Source organism: Podarcis vaucheri, assembly GCF_965113315.1.
Source record: "Podarcis vaucheri genome assembly, chromosome: 2".
Classification (NCBI taxonomy): Eukaryota; Metazoa; Chordata; class Lepidosauria; order Squamata; family Lacertidae; genus Podarcis; species Podarcis vaucheri.
The window spans coordinates 122,401,970-122,418,402 of NC_138760.1; the positions used below are offsets into that span (position 1 = coordinate 122,401,970).

General features: G+C 44.9%; 3 protein-coding genes across 3 annotated transcripts in view; all 3 read right to left on the reverse strand.

Moving 5' to 3' along the window:
* LOC309525145 (uncharacterized protein) overlaps positions 1-8,851 on the reverse strand; it is an 82,616-nt gene extending 73,765 nt beyond the window's left edge. The window contains exon 1 of the mRNA XM_082210594.1: positions 7,077-8,851. The gene's annotated coding sequence lies outside the window, so the exon portion shown is untranslated. The remainder of the gene's footprint in view (positions 1-7,076) is intronic.
* LOC309524742 (uncharacterized protein) overlaps positions 1-16,433 on the reverse strand; it is a 42,814-nt gene that overhangs the window by 10,970 nt on the left and 15,411 nt on the right. The window lies entirely within an intron of this gene.
* Positions 1,405-15,933, reverse strand: LOC309524619 (uncharacterized protein). Its single transcript, XM_082209388.1, has 4 exons — positions 15,826-15,933; positions 9,458-9,838; positions 5,866-6,052; positions 1,405-3,923 (listed from the first exon to the last, which is right to left on the reverse strand). The coding sequence occupies exons 2-4, from the start codon at positions 9,821-9,823 to the stop codon at positions 1,516-1,518; spliced, it is 2,961 nt and encodes a 986-aa protein (XP_082065514.1). The 5' UTR covers positions 9,824-9,838; positions 15,826-15,933; the 3' UTR covers positions 1,405-1,515.

Genomic DNA, 16,433 nt, shown 5'->3' on the forward strand with positions numbered 1-16,433 from the left:
CAAGTCTCCAGGGCCAGGTGAACTGCATCCAAGAGTATTAAAAGAACTGGCAGATGTGATCTCAGAACCACTGGCAGTCATCTTTGAGAATTCCTGGAGAACAGGCAAAGTCCCGGCAGACTGGAGGAGGGCAAATGTGGTCCCTATTTTCAAAAAGGGGAAAAGAGAGGACCCAAATAATTACCGCCCAGTCAGTCTGACATCAATACCAGGGAAGATTCTGGAGCAGATCATTAAGCAAACAGTCTGTGAGCACCTAGAAAGGAATGCTGTGATTACCAATAGTCAGCATGGATTTCTGAAAAATAAGTCATGTCAGACTAACCTGATCTCGTTTTTTGACAGAATTACAAGCCTGGTAGATGAAGGGAATGCAGTGGATGTAGCCTACCTTGATTTCAGCAAGGCATTTGACAAGGTGCCCCATGATATTCTTGTAAAGAAGCTGGTAAGATGCGGTCTTGACTCTGCTACCACTCAGTGGATTTGTAACTGGCTGACTGACCGAACCCAAAGGGTGCTCATCAATGGTTCCTCTTCATCCTGGAGAAGAGTGACTAGTGGGGTGCCACAGGGTTCTGTCTTGGGCCCGGTCTTATTCAACATCTTTATCAACGACTTGGATGATGGACTCAAGGGCATCCTGATCAAATTTGCAGATGACACCAAACTGGGAGGGGTGGCTAACACCCCAGAGGACAGGATCACACTTCAAAACGACCTTGACAAATTAGAGAACTGGGCAAAAACAAACAAGATGAATTTTAACAGGGAAAAATGTAAAGTATTGCACTTGGGCAAAAAAAAATGAGAGGCACAAATACAAGATGGGGGAAACCTGGCTTGAGAGCAGTACATGTGAAAAGGATCTAGGAGTCTTGGTTGACCACAATCTTGACATGAGCCAACAGTGTGACGCGGCAGCTAAAAAAGCCAATGCAATTCTGGGCTGCATCAATAGGCGTATAGCATCTAGATCAAGGGAAGTAATAGTGCCACTGTATTCTGCTCTGGTCAGACCTCACCTGGAGTACTGTGTCCAGTTCTGGGCACCACAATTCAAGAAGGACACTGACAAACTGGAACGTGTCCAGAGGAGGGCAACCAAAATGGTCAAAGGCCTGGAAACGATGCCTTATGAGGAACGGCTAAGGGAGCTGGGCATGTTTAGCCTGGAGAAGAGGAGGTTAAGGGGTGATATGATAGCCATGTTCAAATATATAAAAGGATGTCACATAGAGGAGGGAGAAAGGTTGTTTTCTGCTGCTCCAGAGAAGCGGACACGGAGCAATGGATCCAAACTACAAGAAAGAAGATTCCACCTAAACATTAGGAAGAACTTCCTGACAGTAAGAGCTGTTCGACAGTGGAATTTGCTGCCAAGGAGTGTGGTGGAGTCTCCTACTTTGGAGGTCTTTAAGCAGAGGCTTGACAACCATATGTCAGGAGTGCTCTGATGGTGTTTCCTGCTTGGCAGGGGGTTGGACTCGATGGCCCTTGTGGTCTCTTCCAACTCTATGATTCTATGATTCTATGAAATGGTTTCTCTCCCGTGTGAGTTCGTTGATGTATTCTAAGTGTTTCACTACGACTGAAGCTATTTCCACATTCAATACATTTAAATGGTTTCTCCCCCGTGTGAGTTCGTTGATGTCTTCTAACTGTTTCACTACGAATGAAGCTCTTTCCACATTCAATACATTTAAATGGTTTTTCTCCTGTGTGAGTTCGTTGATGTATTCTAAGATCTCCACTTTGACTGAAGCTCTTTCCACATTCAATACATTTAAATGGTTTCTCTTCCATGTGAGTTCGTTGATGTCTTCTAAGTTTCCCACTTTCACCGAAGCTCTTTCCACATTCAATACATTTAAATGGTTTCTCCCCCGTGTGAATTTGTTCATGTACTTTAAGTGCTCCGTTATGACTGAAGCTCTTTCCACACTGCATACATTTAAATGGTTTTTCTCCTGTGTGAGTTCGTTGATGTATTCTAAGGTGTCCATTTTCAATGAAGCTCTTTCCACATTCAATACATTTAAATCGTTTCTCTCCCGTGTGAGTTCGTTGATGTCTTCTAAGTGTTCCACTACGACTGAAGCTCTTACCGCACTCCATACATTTAAATGGTTTCTCTCCTGTATGACTTCGCTGATGACTTTTAAGTGTGCCACTTTGACTGAAGCTCTTTCCACAGTCCACACATTTAAATGGTTTCTCCCCCGTGTGAGTTCGTTGATGTATTCTAAGATCTCCACTTTGACTGAAGCTCTTTCCACATTCAATACATTTAAATGGTTTCTCTCCTGTATGACTTCGCTGATGTCTTCTAAGTTTCCCACTTTCACCGAAGCTCTTTCCACAGTCCACACATTTAAATGGTTTCTCCCCCGTGTGAGTTCGTTGATGTATTCTAAATGCTCCACTTTCACTGAAGCTATTTCCACGTTCAATACATTTAAATGGTTTCTCCCCAGTGTGAGTTCTTTGATGTATTCTAAGGATTTCATATCGACTGAAGCACTTTCCACATTCAATACATTTAAATGGTGTCTTCCCCGTGTGAATTTGTTCATGTACTTTAAGTGCTCCGTTATGACTGAAGCTCTTTCCACACTGCATACATTTAAATGGTTTCTCTCCCATGTGAGTTTGTTGATGTATTCTAAGTGTTTCACTACGACTGAAGCTATTTCCACATTCAATACATTTAAATGGTTTCTCCCCCGTGTGAGTTCGTTGATGTCTTCTAAGTGTTTCACTACGACTGAAGCTCTTTCCACATTCAATACATTTAAATGGTTTTTCTCCTGTGTGGGTTCGTTGATGTATTCTAAGATCTCCACTTTGACTGAAGCTCTTTCCACATTCAATACATTTAAATGGTTTCTCTTCCATGTGAGTTCGTTGATGTCTTCTAAGTTTCCCACTTTCACCGAAGCTCTTTCCACATTCAATACATTTAAATGGTTTCTCCCCCGTGTGAATTTGTTCATGTACTTTAAGTGATCCGTTATGACTGAAGCTCTTTCCACACTGCATACATTTAAATGGTTTTTCTCCTGTGTGAGTTCGTTGATGTATTCTAAGGTGTCCATTTTCAATGAAGCTCTTTCCACATTCAATACATTTAAATCGTTTCTCTCCCGTGTGAGTTCGTTGATGTCTTCTAAGTGTTCCACTACGACTGAAGCTCTTTCCACATTCAATACATTTAAATGGTTTTTCTCCTGTGTGAGTTCGTTGATGTATTCTAAGATCTCCACTTTGACTGAAGCTCTTTCCACAGTCCACACATTTAAATGGTTTCTCCCCCGTGTGAGTTCGTTGATGTATTCTAAATGCTCCACTTTCACTGAAGCTCTTTCCACATTCAATACATTTAAATGGTTTCTCCCCCGTGTGAATTTGTTCATGTACTTTAAGTGCTCCGTTATGACTGAAGCTCTTTCCACATTCAATACATTTAAATGGTTTTTCTCCTGCGTGAGTTCGTTGATGTATTCTAAGATCTCCACTTTGACTGAAGCACTTTCCACATTCAATACATTTAAATGGTTTCTCCCCCGTATGAGTTCGTTGATGTATTCTAAGTGTTCCACTTTTGCTGAAACTCTTCCCACATTCAATACATTTAAAAGGTTTCTTCCCCGTGTGAGTTCGTTGGTGTATTCTTAGTGCATCATTTCTACTGAAGCTCTTTCCACATTCAATACATTTAAATGGTTTCTCCCCTGTGTGAGTTTGTTGGTGTATTCTAAGTTTTCCACTTCGACTGAAGCTCTTTCCACATTCCGTACATTCAAATCGTTTCTCTCCTTTGTGAGTTTGTTGTTGTATCCTCAATTTCTTTGTTCTTTCGCATAAATTCACAGGTGGCTCCATAGAATTCTGACTTTCATCTTCCTCACCTGTTTGGGAGTCTGGGAGGAAAGAGAATCCTGTTAGACTTTCAAGAAAGACAAAAATGGAACTGAACAACTGTCAATCCCAGTCTGCACCTTCTCTCATTGTAACACCTTCATTCTCCACTATCCTCTCGAGGTTCCAAATTTTACGAAAGCTAATAATGGCAAGATAATGGCAAGAACAATACATGATCACTCCATTCACACTTACTAAGGCATCTTCATTTTATAATACAGATCTATGCTGGAACTGGTTTATTAGACACATCTCTATTTCTCTTTCTCAAGTGAATGATCACAGACTAAAGTAACAGTATCTCCTTTGTGAAATAAATAAAACTTAAGTGCTACATGTAACTGTAGAAATATTGCACTATATTGGAACCTAAGAAGAGCCTTCTGCATCAGGCAAAGGCCCACCTAGTCCAGCATCCTCTTCTCACAGAGGCCAACCAGATGCTTGTGGGAAACCGGCAAGCAGGACTGGAGCACAAGAGTCTTCTCTGCCTTCCCGTGCTTTCCAGAAACTAGTATCAAGAAGCGTTATTGCCTAGGACCGCGAGGGCAGAGCAGAGATGTCAGTCTTTTCCTTTTTTTCAAGCTATCCATGTTGCAGGCCGTCACTGTCTCCTGTAGGATAGATTCCATAGATGAACTACGCTTCTGTTTATTCATCTTTTGCAGCCCTTAAAGACAGATAAATGTATTATGGCCTACGCTTTCATCTTTTGCAGCCCTTAAAGACAGATAAATGTATTATGGCCTACGCTTTTGTGGGCTGCAGTCTGACAAAGTGGACTCTTGACCAGGAAAGCTGGTGCCACTATAAACCTCTGAGTCTCTTTGTTGGCTTTGTGTACTTATTTTCAAATTTGCACCAAGGTTGTACCACAGTATCTCCATGGAAGCTTAGGGACGGACAAAATTACAGGGTGTCAGCTCCGTGAATCTCAAGCCTCTCGTGCCTCCGCTGACAGAGCCTGAGAACGCAAGAGATGTGATTCAGTTGGAATGTGAAGCAGGGGAGGAGCAGCCAAGCTGCAGCAGGAGCAAAGAACAAAGAGCAGGAAGAGGGGGTGACGGGGTGGGGTGGGGCACAGACTGTTAGCTCCAGTTTGAGCTCTGACACAGAGACCCCAGGAATCGCCTGTCCAAAAAATCGTAGGCTCGAGAGAATCTGCAAGAAGAGGGGAAAAGAAAGTGAAAGTGGGGGCTTCTTTGCTGGAGGACTCGGCAACTGCAAGCTGGGATGAACAGGCCAAAGACTGAGCTCCACAGTGATTTGTGAGTTTGAGGAATAAACCTGAGATAATTACTACTGGAGTTGTCTCGCCTCTGTGCGGGAGAACCAAGGGGCGCTAAAATTATTATCCCACTCACTCACTCTCACAAACAACCCCAGTCTGTAAGATTGGCAAGTTTACACAATTTGCTTATAATACCAGACACTATTGGACTTTATATGCCCAATCCTAAGTGTAGAGCCTCCAGCCACAGGAATCGTGTATCATGATAACTGGTCCTTTGTCCCTTAAGCCCACCAAACTGGGGAGGTGCATGCATTTATTGTGTTTTGATGCTGGTGGAATGTATCATTCTGACTCTGTCTATAAAAAATAAAGGTAACAGAAACCATTTAAATACATTAATTATAAATAATTATGGGAAACCTTTCCATTCCCCTTCACCCATTGTTCAGGATTGGTGTGCAACATCATTATCATCAATTATTCCTGCCATGGAAATAACACCTAAGATTTCAAAGCCTGGAGGAAGAAAATCTGCCCCCACTACTTTATGAAAAGGATTCAAGAAACAGAGCTGCTCCGGAGAAGGTCTCACCCCTTCCTTCTTCCTGTCAGGAACCTCCTTCCATTTGTCTCCTCTCCATCTTTTCCGCTTTCTCCCTCCACCATCCATCTATCCCTGTCCCCATCTCCTCTCCCCTGGAACTCACCAGATTTCTCCAAGGGTCCTGGGAGGGAATGCTCAGATGTTGTGGGGAGGGATGCGGGAGACAGCCTGACCAGGTCAACCGTCCATCTTCCTCCTTCCATCCTGGCCAGGGTTGCAGGTTCAGTCTCAGCTAGTTTTGCAGCTTCAGCTTCCTGAGGAGTGCAGAATCCAGAGCAGGTTGCAGCTTCCTGGGAGGGAGGGAAGAAGAAGAAGCCAAGGGAGTCTGAGAGCCCCTGCAGGGATTCTCCTGCCCAAGACATTCCGCTGCCCCTGAAGAAGCCCCAATTGGGCACCCCCTTCCCAAGAGCCCCCACCCATTTTCAAACACCTTTGGCAATTCCTTTCACCTGCCTGTCCCACCTTCCTTCCTAAGGCTGGCATGGTATGTACATTAGTGGCCTGAGAGTAGATCCCTTGGAAGTTAAGAGTTAATCTGCAAAGGACTGCTCTGAATACATGAGTGGCCCTTGCATGGAGATGAAGGAAGCCCCTTGCTTACATCTGGACCCCCTGGGAGAGGCGGTGGATCCGCCCACTGCTCCCTCTGTCCTCCCTGACTCCTCTGTTCTTCTGCCCTGCAAACACCCTTTGCTCTTGTTCCTCAGGGGAGAGAGGCGGCTGGTGGAAAGAGCCTTCAAACCCATCCGTTTCCTCCTCTGCTCCCCCTCCTGTCCTTTTGGGAAACAGGAACTTTGGTCAGGAGTAAACAACCTAGATGGCAAGTTTGCAAGATAAGCACTTTAAAGCACTGCTTGTTCCTACTATGTGTGAGTCTCTGTGTGTTTGGACCTAGAGGACAACATACATGTTTACACCACATGATTCCAAAAGAGAGCAATTATTTAAAACCGAAGGCCATTTCTACAAAATGGAAGACTTCCGAAGGCAGCCTTTTACAAGGAAATTTTTGACGGTTTTTATTTTGTTGGAAGCTACCCAGATGGGCTGAGGCAACCCAGTCAGATAGGCAGGATGCAAATAATAATAATAATAATAATAATAATAATAATAATAATAATAATAGCTTCCTAAGCCTGTCCTGGGACGCGGGTGGCGCTGTGGGTTAAACCACACAGCCTAGGACTTGCCAATAAGAAGATTGGCGGTTCGATTCCCCACGACCGGGTGAGGTGAGCTCCTGTTGCTCGGTCCCTGCTCCTGCCAACCTAGCAGTTCAAAAGCACGTCAAATTGCAAGTTGATAAATAGGTACCACTCCGGCAGGAAGGTAAACGGCGTTCCCGTGCGCTGCTATGGTTTGCCAGAAGTGGCTTAGTCATGCTGGCCACATGACTCGGAAGGTGTATGCCGGCTCCCTCGGCCAATAAAGCGAGATGAATACCACAACCCCAGAGTCGGTGATGACTGGACCTAATGGTCAGGGGTCCTTTAGCTTTTTAAGCCTGTCGTGCTACGCATGCTGATCAGAGACTCTGTCCAAACAACCCTTTTGAACGCAACAGGGCTTCCTATTTTTACTGCTATCAGTGGGATCAGTCAAACCACGAAGCCACTGATCAGCCAGAGTTTCCTGTTTTCACCAAGCACAGTTTGAAGTTAGCTTAATATCCCAGCTTGTTCCAAAGCTGGCAGCTGCAGTTTCCTGGTTTGGGCAAAATGGAAAGTTTGTTTGTTATGGCTCATAAGAAATTGCCTGGTTTCATCACAGTTCACCCTCAGGGCCGGCCAAATCATGAGGTAGGCTGGGAGAATTAGGTCAGGAGGCAGATGCAGGGAGATATGGGACCAGCACATTCCCAGCTCCCCTGTTTGTTAGCCTTGCTGTCAGTGCAGGAACACAGCTGGTAAATTTGTGCAACTACCCATTTAGAGTCCTTCTCTTTTCCCCTCTCTCACTAAAGGTTGGGTGAGAGTCCTTCCTGGAGTGATGCATTCTGGTTGTGGGGGCCAGGAGAATGCGGTGGCGGCTATATTTTTTTGTTTTAAACTTGGGTCAACTTAGGTTTTAGCGTAACTGCTGCAGCAATGCATTAAAAACTGTTCCTATTTTTAACCCAGCTTTTCAGGCTGTGATTCAGTCATCTGAACCTGGCCATTATCTTAATACATCTTGCAACAACCTTGCAAGGTAGGCCAGTCTTATTTAATGCGACTACACATGGGATTGCTGAGGCTGCAAGACGTGCCAAGATTTTTACCTCAGTGGGGAGAAAAGAGCATTTTGGAAATGGAGGCAATTTAGAGGAGGAAAACGGGGGTTGGTGGAAGGTCACCTCTTCTGACACAGCTTCTGTTCTGATAAAACTCAAGGAGTCACCTGCAGCTGTTTAGGTAAAGTAAGAATAGCAGGAGATATGATCGCAAACCTGCCATGGAAGGTTTGGTCTAGCAAACCTTTTTAAAGTGGATTAGAGAGAAAGTGAAGGGGAGGAGGAATATCCACCACCGTAGCTAAACAGAACCTCCATGTCTAGAGGCAGTGGACCTGTGACCTCCAGGTGCTGGAAACCCAGGTGAGAGGGATCATAGAATCATAGAGTTGGAAGAGACCACAAGGGCCATCGAGTCCAACCCCCTGCCAAGCAGGAAACACCATCAGAGCACTCCTGACATATGGTTGTCAAGCCTCTGCTTAAAGACCTCCAAAGTAGGAGACTCCACCACACTCCTTGGCAGCAAATTCCACTGTCGAACAGCTCTTACTGTCAGGAAGTTCTTCCTAATGTTTAGGTGGAATCTTCTTTCCTGCAGTTTGGATCCATTGCTCCGTGTCCGCTTCTCTGGAGCAGCAGAAAACAACCTTTCTCCCTCCTCTAGGTGACATCCTTTTATATATTTGAACATGGCTATCATATCACCCCTTAACCTCCTCTTCTCCAGGCTAAACATGCCCAGCTCCCTTAGCCGTTCCTCATAAGGCATCGTTTCCAGGCCTTTGACCATTTTGGTTGCCCTCCTCTGGACACGTTCCAGTTTGTCCGTGTCCTTCTTGAACTGTGGTGCCCAGAACTGGACACAGTACTCCAGGTGAGGTCTGACCAGAGCAGAATACAGTGGCACTATTACTTCCCTTGATCTAGATGCTATACTCCAATTGATGCATCCCAGAATTGCATTGGCTTTTTTAGCTGCCGCGTCACACTGTTGGCTCATGTCAAGTTTGTGGTCAACCAAGACTCCTAGATCCTTTTCACATGTACGGCTCTCAAGCCAGGTGTCACCCATCTTGTATTTGTGCCTCTCATTTTTTTTGCCCAAGTGCAATACTTTACATTTCTCCCTGTTAAAATTCATCTTGTTTGTTTTGGCCCAGTTCTCTAATCTGTCAAGGTCGTTTTGAAGTGTGATCCTGTCCTCTGGGGTGTTAGCCACCCCTCCCAGTTTGGTGTCATCTGCAAATTTGATCAGGATGCCCTTGAGTCCAACCTCCAAGTCGTTGATAAAGATGTTGAATAAGACCGGGCCCAAGACAGAACCCTGTGGCACCCCACTAGTCACTCTTCTCCAGGATGAAGAGGAACCATTGATGAGCACCCTTTGGGTTCGGTCAGTCAGCCAGTTACAAATCCACTGAGTGGTAGCATAGTCAAGACCGCACTTTACCAGCTTCTTTACAAGAAGGAGGGCACTTACCTTTCCCAGAAGCCCCTCAGTGTCTGGGAGCAGGGTCTGGTCTGTCCCCCCTGCTCTCCCACTGGGCCACCAACTGGCATCTGCAGCTCCCCTGAAGGAGAGGACACCATCCCCAGAGTGGGGAGAACTGGGAGCCTGTGGGGTTTCCCACCCTGAACGAGGGGGCTGCATCGTCTTCAGGAAATCCTGCTTCTGGGCCTCCCAGTGCTGCTGCGGCTGCCCCTCCTCTGCCTCCTGCTTAATCTGACATAAATCTGCCCGAGGCAGAAGATCCCTGATGGTCCCAACTTGGCCGGCAGGAGGTTTCTTTCCTTTGCACTCCAGTCTCTCCCTTTGAATGGGTCTCCTGGGTCCCTGCTCTTCCATTTTTACGTCACCCTCCTGGAAAAGAAATAAACACAAAGTAAAATAAAACCCAAGAATAAAAACAAAAGCACATTTTTTAACCATTTGCCAGTTTTTGAAATATATTATTACTCTTTCTATTTCTAATGTTCAGGCTGTGAATGACAATCATTATGTCACCCAAACGGCTCCTCCCAGGGAGAAGGGGAAGTTATCCAAAGACTGGGGGAAACATCAAGGTTTATGGAAGTACAAATAATATTTGGGGGGGGGACCAAGGCAGAGGGAGGGAAATCCAAAAACAACCCATTGAGAGGACTGAGCATGTTCAGTGGACAGGGAATGCTGATCCTGGCTGCAACTTCTAGCATGTTGGAAAGGCAGCAACAGATCTTTGTATATGATTAAGGCTGCGACAGACCCACCTAACACTTAAAGTACATGACTTCAACCAAGAAATCCTGCCAGCTGCAGTTTGTTAGGGGTGTTGAGAACTCTAGCAATAAACTACAGGTCCTGTGGTTCTCTGGGGGAAGCCACATGCTTTAAATGTATGGTATCTGAACAGTCTAAGAAACAAACAAACAGACAAAAGGAACATTGGCCAACAAAATCAAACAACCCACTCCAAAATATTTTAAATTTGATGGTCACAAACTCTCTTGACTGAAGACACTCTAACTTGCAGTGCATTGGCTGCATATGGCTTCCCAAGCCTCAGGGTGTGTCCTGCTAGTCCCTGCCGTTTCCATCTCCTGATCTGATCATAGGATGAAGATCTCTGTCTGTCCTGGAGAGAAAGATGCCTAAGGGGCCCTTAGAGAGATCTTTTCAACTCCAATTTCACCACAAACCAGCACAGTGCTGAAATGGGGCAAAAGGAAAATACATGATCCCTCTGGCTGCTCTTTAAAGAGGATTTCTAAAGAACGATCAGAAGGGTCTTTTCCCCACAGATCTCCTTGCTAATTCAGAAGGGTCTTCTGGTGCTCTTATTTCTCCTCCCCCCAGGACTGGGGTTGGAATGTCTAAACATGCTGATTGTGTTTGCAAGACTTGTATGTATGCTAGATGGCATGTCTGGTGAGTGTGTGCAGCACCTCTGGTGAGTGTGTGCATGTGACTTTATGGTCTGCGTATCTTTTCTGTGTGTGCATGCATGTGCATACATTGGCCACAAAGCTCACTGGAATGTGGCCTCCAGAATCAATGCAGCTTTAAGCCCATAAATGTTTCGTTCCTCCTGTTCTATCGGAAAGAACAATCAAATCTAAGACTATCAGGAGGAGAGAACTCCTGGATCTACAGAGTTAATGTTCTCAACATCCTATGGACACAAACTGCAATGAGATTTCTCTCTAATTACTAATTACTAATTACTAATTACTAATTAGAGCCAGTGTGGTGTAGTGGTTAAGAGTGGTAGACTCGTAATCTGGGGAACCGGGTTCAATTCCCTGCTCCTCCACCTGCAGCTGCTGGGTGACCTTGGGCCAGTCACACTTCTTTGAAGTCTTTCAGCCCCACTCACCTCACAGAGTGTTTGTTGTGGGGGAGGAAGGGAAAGGAGAATGTTAGCCGCTTTGAGACTCCTTCAGGTAGTGATAAAGCGGGATATCAAATCCAAACTCTTCTTCTTCTTCTTTCTTAAAAATATGAAGCAGATAACAGATTTGGGTGGCATGCGTATCTATGGCAAGAGAAGAAAAAAGGTTATAAATCGTTTGAAAACCATATCTTCTGGAAATCGTTAATTGAAGTATGGGACAGATATAAAAATCTATTAGAAATGGGGGTTCCACATTGGTTATCCCCATTAGAGGTTATGGGAGTCAAGAAAATTAATATGAGGAGTAATTGGATTACTTACGGAGATTTAGTGGTAAAAGAAGGAGAGAAATGGAGATTGAAGCCATACGAGCAAGTAAAAGAACATGTATTTGATTGGCTGCACTACTACCAGATAAATGATATGTTTAAAAAGGATGTGAAAGAAAAAGGGTATAAAGAAAAAGATTCGAAATTTTAACGGAAATTGTTAACAATGATTGTAAGATAATCTCAAAAATGTATAAAATATTATTGGAATGGCACACGATGGATGAGGAAGTTAAATCTGTAATGATTCACTGGGCCAGAGATTTAGGGTATAGTATTGATATGGAAGACTGGCAAAAAATATGGAATGAAAATCTGAAGTTTACAGCATGTACTATGTTAAAAGAAAATGTTATGAAAATGGTATACAGATGGTATATAACACCAGTTAAATTGGCAAAAATGTATAAAACCTGTAACAAATGTTGGAAATGTAAAGAGAAAGAGGGTACTTTTATTCATATGTGGTGGGAGTGTAAGAAAGTGAAGGGGTTCTGGGAAATGATATATAATGAGTTAAAGAAAATGCTGAAATATAGCTTTGTAAAGAAACCAGAAACCTTGCTACTGGGAATAACTAGAAATGAAATAAATAAGAGGGACTGTAAACTCTTTCAGTACGCAATAATAGCAGCGAGAACATTGATGGCCCAAAAATGGAAACAAGAAGAATTACCGATTTTGGAAGAATGGAGAAAAAAACTAACAGATTACGCAGAACTAGATAAATTAACTGGAAAAATCAGACTTCAAAGAGACCACAAGTTCCTAGAGGACTGCGGAAAATTCAGAGAATATTTGAAGAGTGTATGTGAGGAACAAACAACGCTAGTGTGTTTAAAAGAAGCTTTGTGAAAAAAATAAGGAATATTGCAAGAATGTAAACGAGGATAGAAAGATTTTACTTGAAGGCGATACTATAATTAAGGAATGTGAAGGTAGAAATTTAATTACGGATGATTGTCAGAGGAGCTGAGGGAGGTTCAAAAAGTCAAAATATGTGATTTGGAAAATTGTATGATTGGAGATATTGTGAAAATTTTAATAAAATTTATTATTAAAAAATTTAGAAATATGAAGCAGTATAGAAATGAAATGAGTAATAATCTGAACATGAATAGCTAATTTCAATTTCGCCTTCCTCAGTCTTTAACAATACTGTCTTCAACGTTTTTATTATCATTAATTCATTTCCATATGCCACACATCTTAAGAATCCTCCTTTCTTCTGCATTCTCCAAACTGTCACCCACTTCAGCCCTCAGCCTTCATCTGAAAACTCTGCAGCCTTACTGAGGAAGGTGGAAATAAAACAATTAATGAAACAGGCTTAAGCCTGTCTCACTGATTTACACGCAGACACAAGAGGTCACTAGCTTTGACAGCTTCGGAAAAGATCAGGTGCCTTCTCCGGGAAATAGATCTATTAGCTGTTTTATTAGCCGTGACAGATCAACAGAGCCTCCATGTGTAGGCATGTTTACCCACAGTGCCGGACTTCCGGGTTGGCGCCATCGCCGAATGGCGGATTCTCTCCAAGTTCCGGAGGGAATCTGCTCAGCGGGGGTAAGGTCCTGCCGCACCGGCGATGCGGGGACCCTCAAAAACCACGGGCGCAGAAGCCCGTGAACCTGGTGACTCGGCGGGCACCGTTTGCGCCCCCCGACCCGCGAAGGAGCCTTTTTAAAGGCTGCGGAGCAGGGGACGGGGAGCGGCGCGGTGCTGTGAGTCTTCTGCTTCCCCTGCCGAGTGAAGCCGCATGCCATTCGTCGGAGAGCGCTGACTTCTTCTTCTGAAAATTTGGACTAAAACTAAAAGCAACAACCCGTGAGTAAATTAGGAAATTGGACTAAAATTTTTTTTTGGATTAGACACGAGCGGGGGAGGTGCAAAGAGGAAGTCCGTCTCCCCCCCATTGTAAACGATTTAAAGCAAGGATTTGACAACTAAGGTCGAGAGAAGAGCCTTTTCCTTATTGGATGAAAGTTATTAATTCCACAGATTGATTCTATAAGTAATTGTGCTGGAGGATAGGAGCTATTTTTTTGAGTTAAAATGCCATCCCTCCCAGGACCGGGAGTGATCCACGAGAGGAGCCTGCTGAGGAGACACAGAAGATTTAGACAGCTGTCAAACCAGCTGTCAAAGTCGGAAAAAATAGAGAACTTTGTTTCTGATGTTCTTGCCGGTTACATTAGATACAATATAGTTACAAGTTGTTGAAAACAAAGAAGATCTGAAATAAATTAACTGGACTTTTGGGTTGAAAGTGAAAGGAATACTGAACAACCAGAATCCCTCTAGAGGGGGTTCAGGGACATTACAAGAATGGAAATAGGTCGGAAAATACTAGCTGACCTGGATGAGGTTGCCTTTCTCTTGGGAAAGCTGCGAAAGTTGCATGAGCAAGGTCATGTTTTGTCTACAGCCGCTATAACTTTGAAGTCAACAGCAAATGTATCTATGGAGCTGGAAAAGGACTGGAGGTACAAAACCCAGGCAGCTGAACAAGAAAAGAAATTTGAGAAAATTGAGGAAGTGGAGAAAGAGATATCTGCTGAACAGGAGGAGCAGGAAGGAGGGGCTGCAATGTTGCAGAAAGCAAAGGAGAGTCGGAGGCCGGTCAAGATGGATATAAAAGAAGATAAGGACTGGATGAGGAAAATTTGGTATGAACTTAAAAATGAGGAACGGAAAGATCTCCTTTTGTGGGGATCTGAAGATTTATGGACCACTAATTTGATCAAGGTGAAAGTTGGAGCTTTTGGACTATCTGGACTTAAAAAGATTAAGAAACAGGATTTGAGCTCCACCTTTAAATATGGAGGCCTGGCTGGAAGGAACATGGGCATTATAGGGATAGTGCCCCTCCGAGACTTGGTGTTAAATATAAAGGACTTTCAAAGAAACCGGCAGAGAGGGACTGAGAGAGATTTAAGGGCCTCAGGCGTGAGGTTGCCAGGCTGACAGTAGATATTAATGGACTAAGATCTGGGGATCGAATCCGGGGAAGGGAGGATGGGGTCTGGAAATCCAAAGGGCGTTGGACTTTTTTACTTTCTTTTTTTATTTTTGTGTTGTTATTAGTATAAAAATGGGGAATTCGTGGAAGGGGAATTGGGTCGACCTTAGAAAAAGTTTTTTAAGCATAAATGATTGAGGTATATAAGTTAAAGTTGTTATGTAAATTGAATTAAATATAATAACAAAGTAAGGTAAAAATTTAGGGATAAGAACTTGTTGAACAAATATTTGGGCATGGAATACAAGAAGGGGAGGCGAGGGGAAGTTCTGGAAAAAGGTTATAGAAAATCTGGATGGTAAAGGTTGAATTTTTTCTTTTTTTTCTTTTTACTCTTTTTTGTTTTTGTATTATCTGAAACTCTAATAATTTTTTTTTTTTAAAAAAAGGAAAAGATCAGGTGCCTTCTCCGGGAAATAGATCTATTAGCTGTTTTATTAGCCGTGACAGATCAACAGAGCCTCCATGTGTAGGCACAGTGTACCTTGATTTGGGGAAGACAAAAGAAGCCATTTCCTTGCTAAATGAATCTGATGGACATCATTACTACAAGAGAAAAGAGAGCTTTCAAAGGCGATCTGACCAATTCACGAAGGAGGGCGATATGTTTATCAATGGCACTGGCAGAGGAAGGGGGGCAGGAGTAGTGGTCTGCAAAGGGTGTCACAGTAAGAGCTCCCCCCGCTGCACTGCTCTTCCTCCCCCCCCCCGCCTCCCCTTCCCTCTCCCCCGTGGGGAGGACCGTGGAAGAGGACGGGGCTCCCTGCTGAGGGACAGGGAGAGGGGAGGCAAAAGCCCCAGGTAGGCCGCTGATCCGTGAGCGACTATATGCATCGTCCATCGCGGAGCAGCAGCTGCCTTGGACCCCTCATTCTGCCCCTTGAGCCCAGGACTGAAGGGAGCAGCTCCCCAGGGTCTCCGGCAGGGTCCGTGCCAGCCTGAGCCAGAGATGTTTGCCCCTGCGCCCTCCTGCAGATGCCCTGCCCCTCAGCTGCGCCCCTTCCCCTTCCTGCCCGCTTGGGGGGGGGGCGCCCTGCAGCCTCTGACTCCACTCGGGGCCTGATCCTGCCAGGCCCACGTGCTCTCCTCCTCCTCCCCCTCCTGCCCCCCCCGCCTCCTGCACCTCGGACTCCTCGCTCCGTCCCTGCTCCGGAATCCGGCTCCTCTCCGGGGAAACTCGCCAGGCCACGGGCCGCTGCTCCTCCGCTCTCCCCGGCGGGGGACAGGAAAGTGCAGCCGCTCTCGAGTCCCCCTGGCTGGCCCCGTTTCCTGCCTCTCTGGGCATCGGAGCTCGCTGGCTGTGGGTTGGGCCCTGGGAGGCTGCGAGGCTGGATGCGCCCCCTTGCGGTGTCCCTCAAAATTTATTGTATCATTGGAATCTACCTGGCATCTTATATGCTAGCCAGAATGTTGCACAAATAAGTCTCCTTGTGATCCGATGTGCAGTCACTGGTTTCCTTATCAGCAAATCTTTTCAGAAAGCTGGGACGATGCCACCCTGCAGCCATAGCTGTCAATTTTCAGATTTGAAAATAAGGGATCAGCAGCCTCACCTGCCCCGGGGACAGTCTACAGGATACCTAACAATCCGGGATAGCAGCGGAAAATGGCACTGGAATAAGGGAAATTACGGCAAAAAAGGGAGGGTTGACAGCTATGCCTGCAGCCCGAATGGAGGCAGTCCAGTTCCCAGCTCTGCTGGTTGGGATCATGCAATCACTTAGCTCCAGC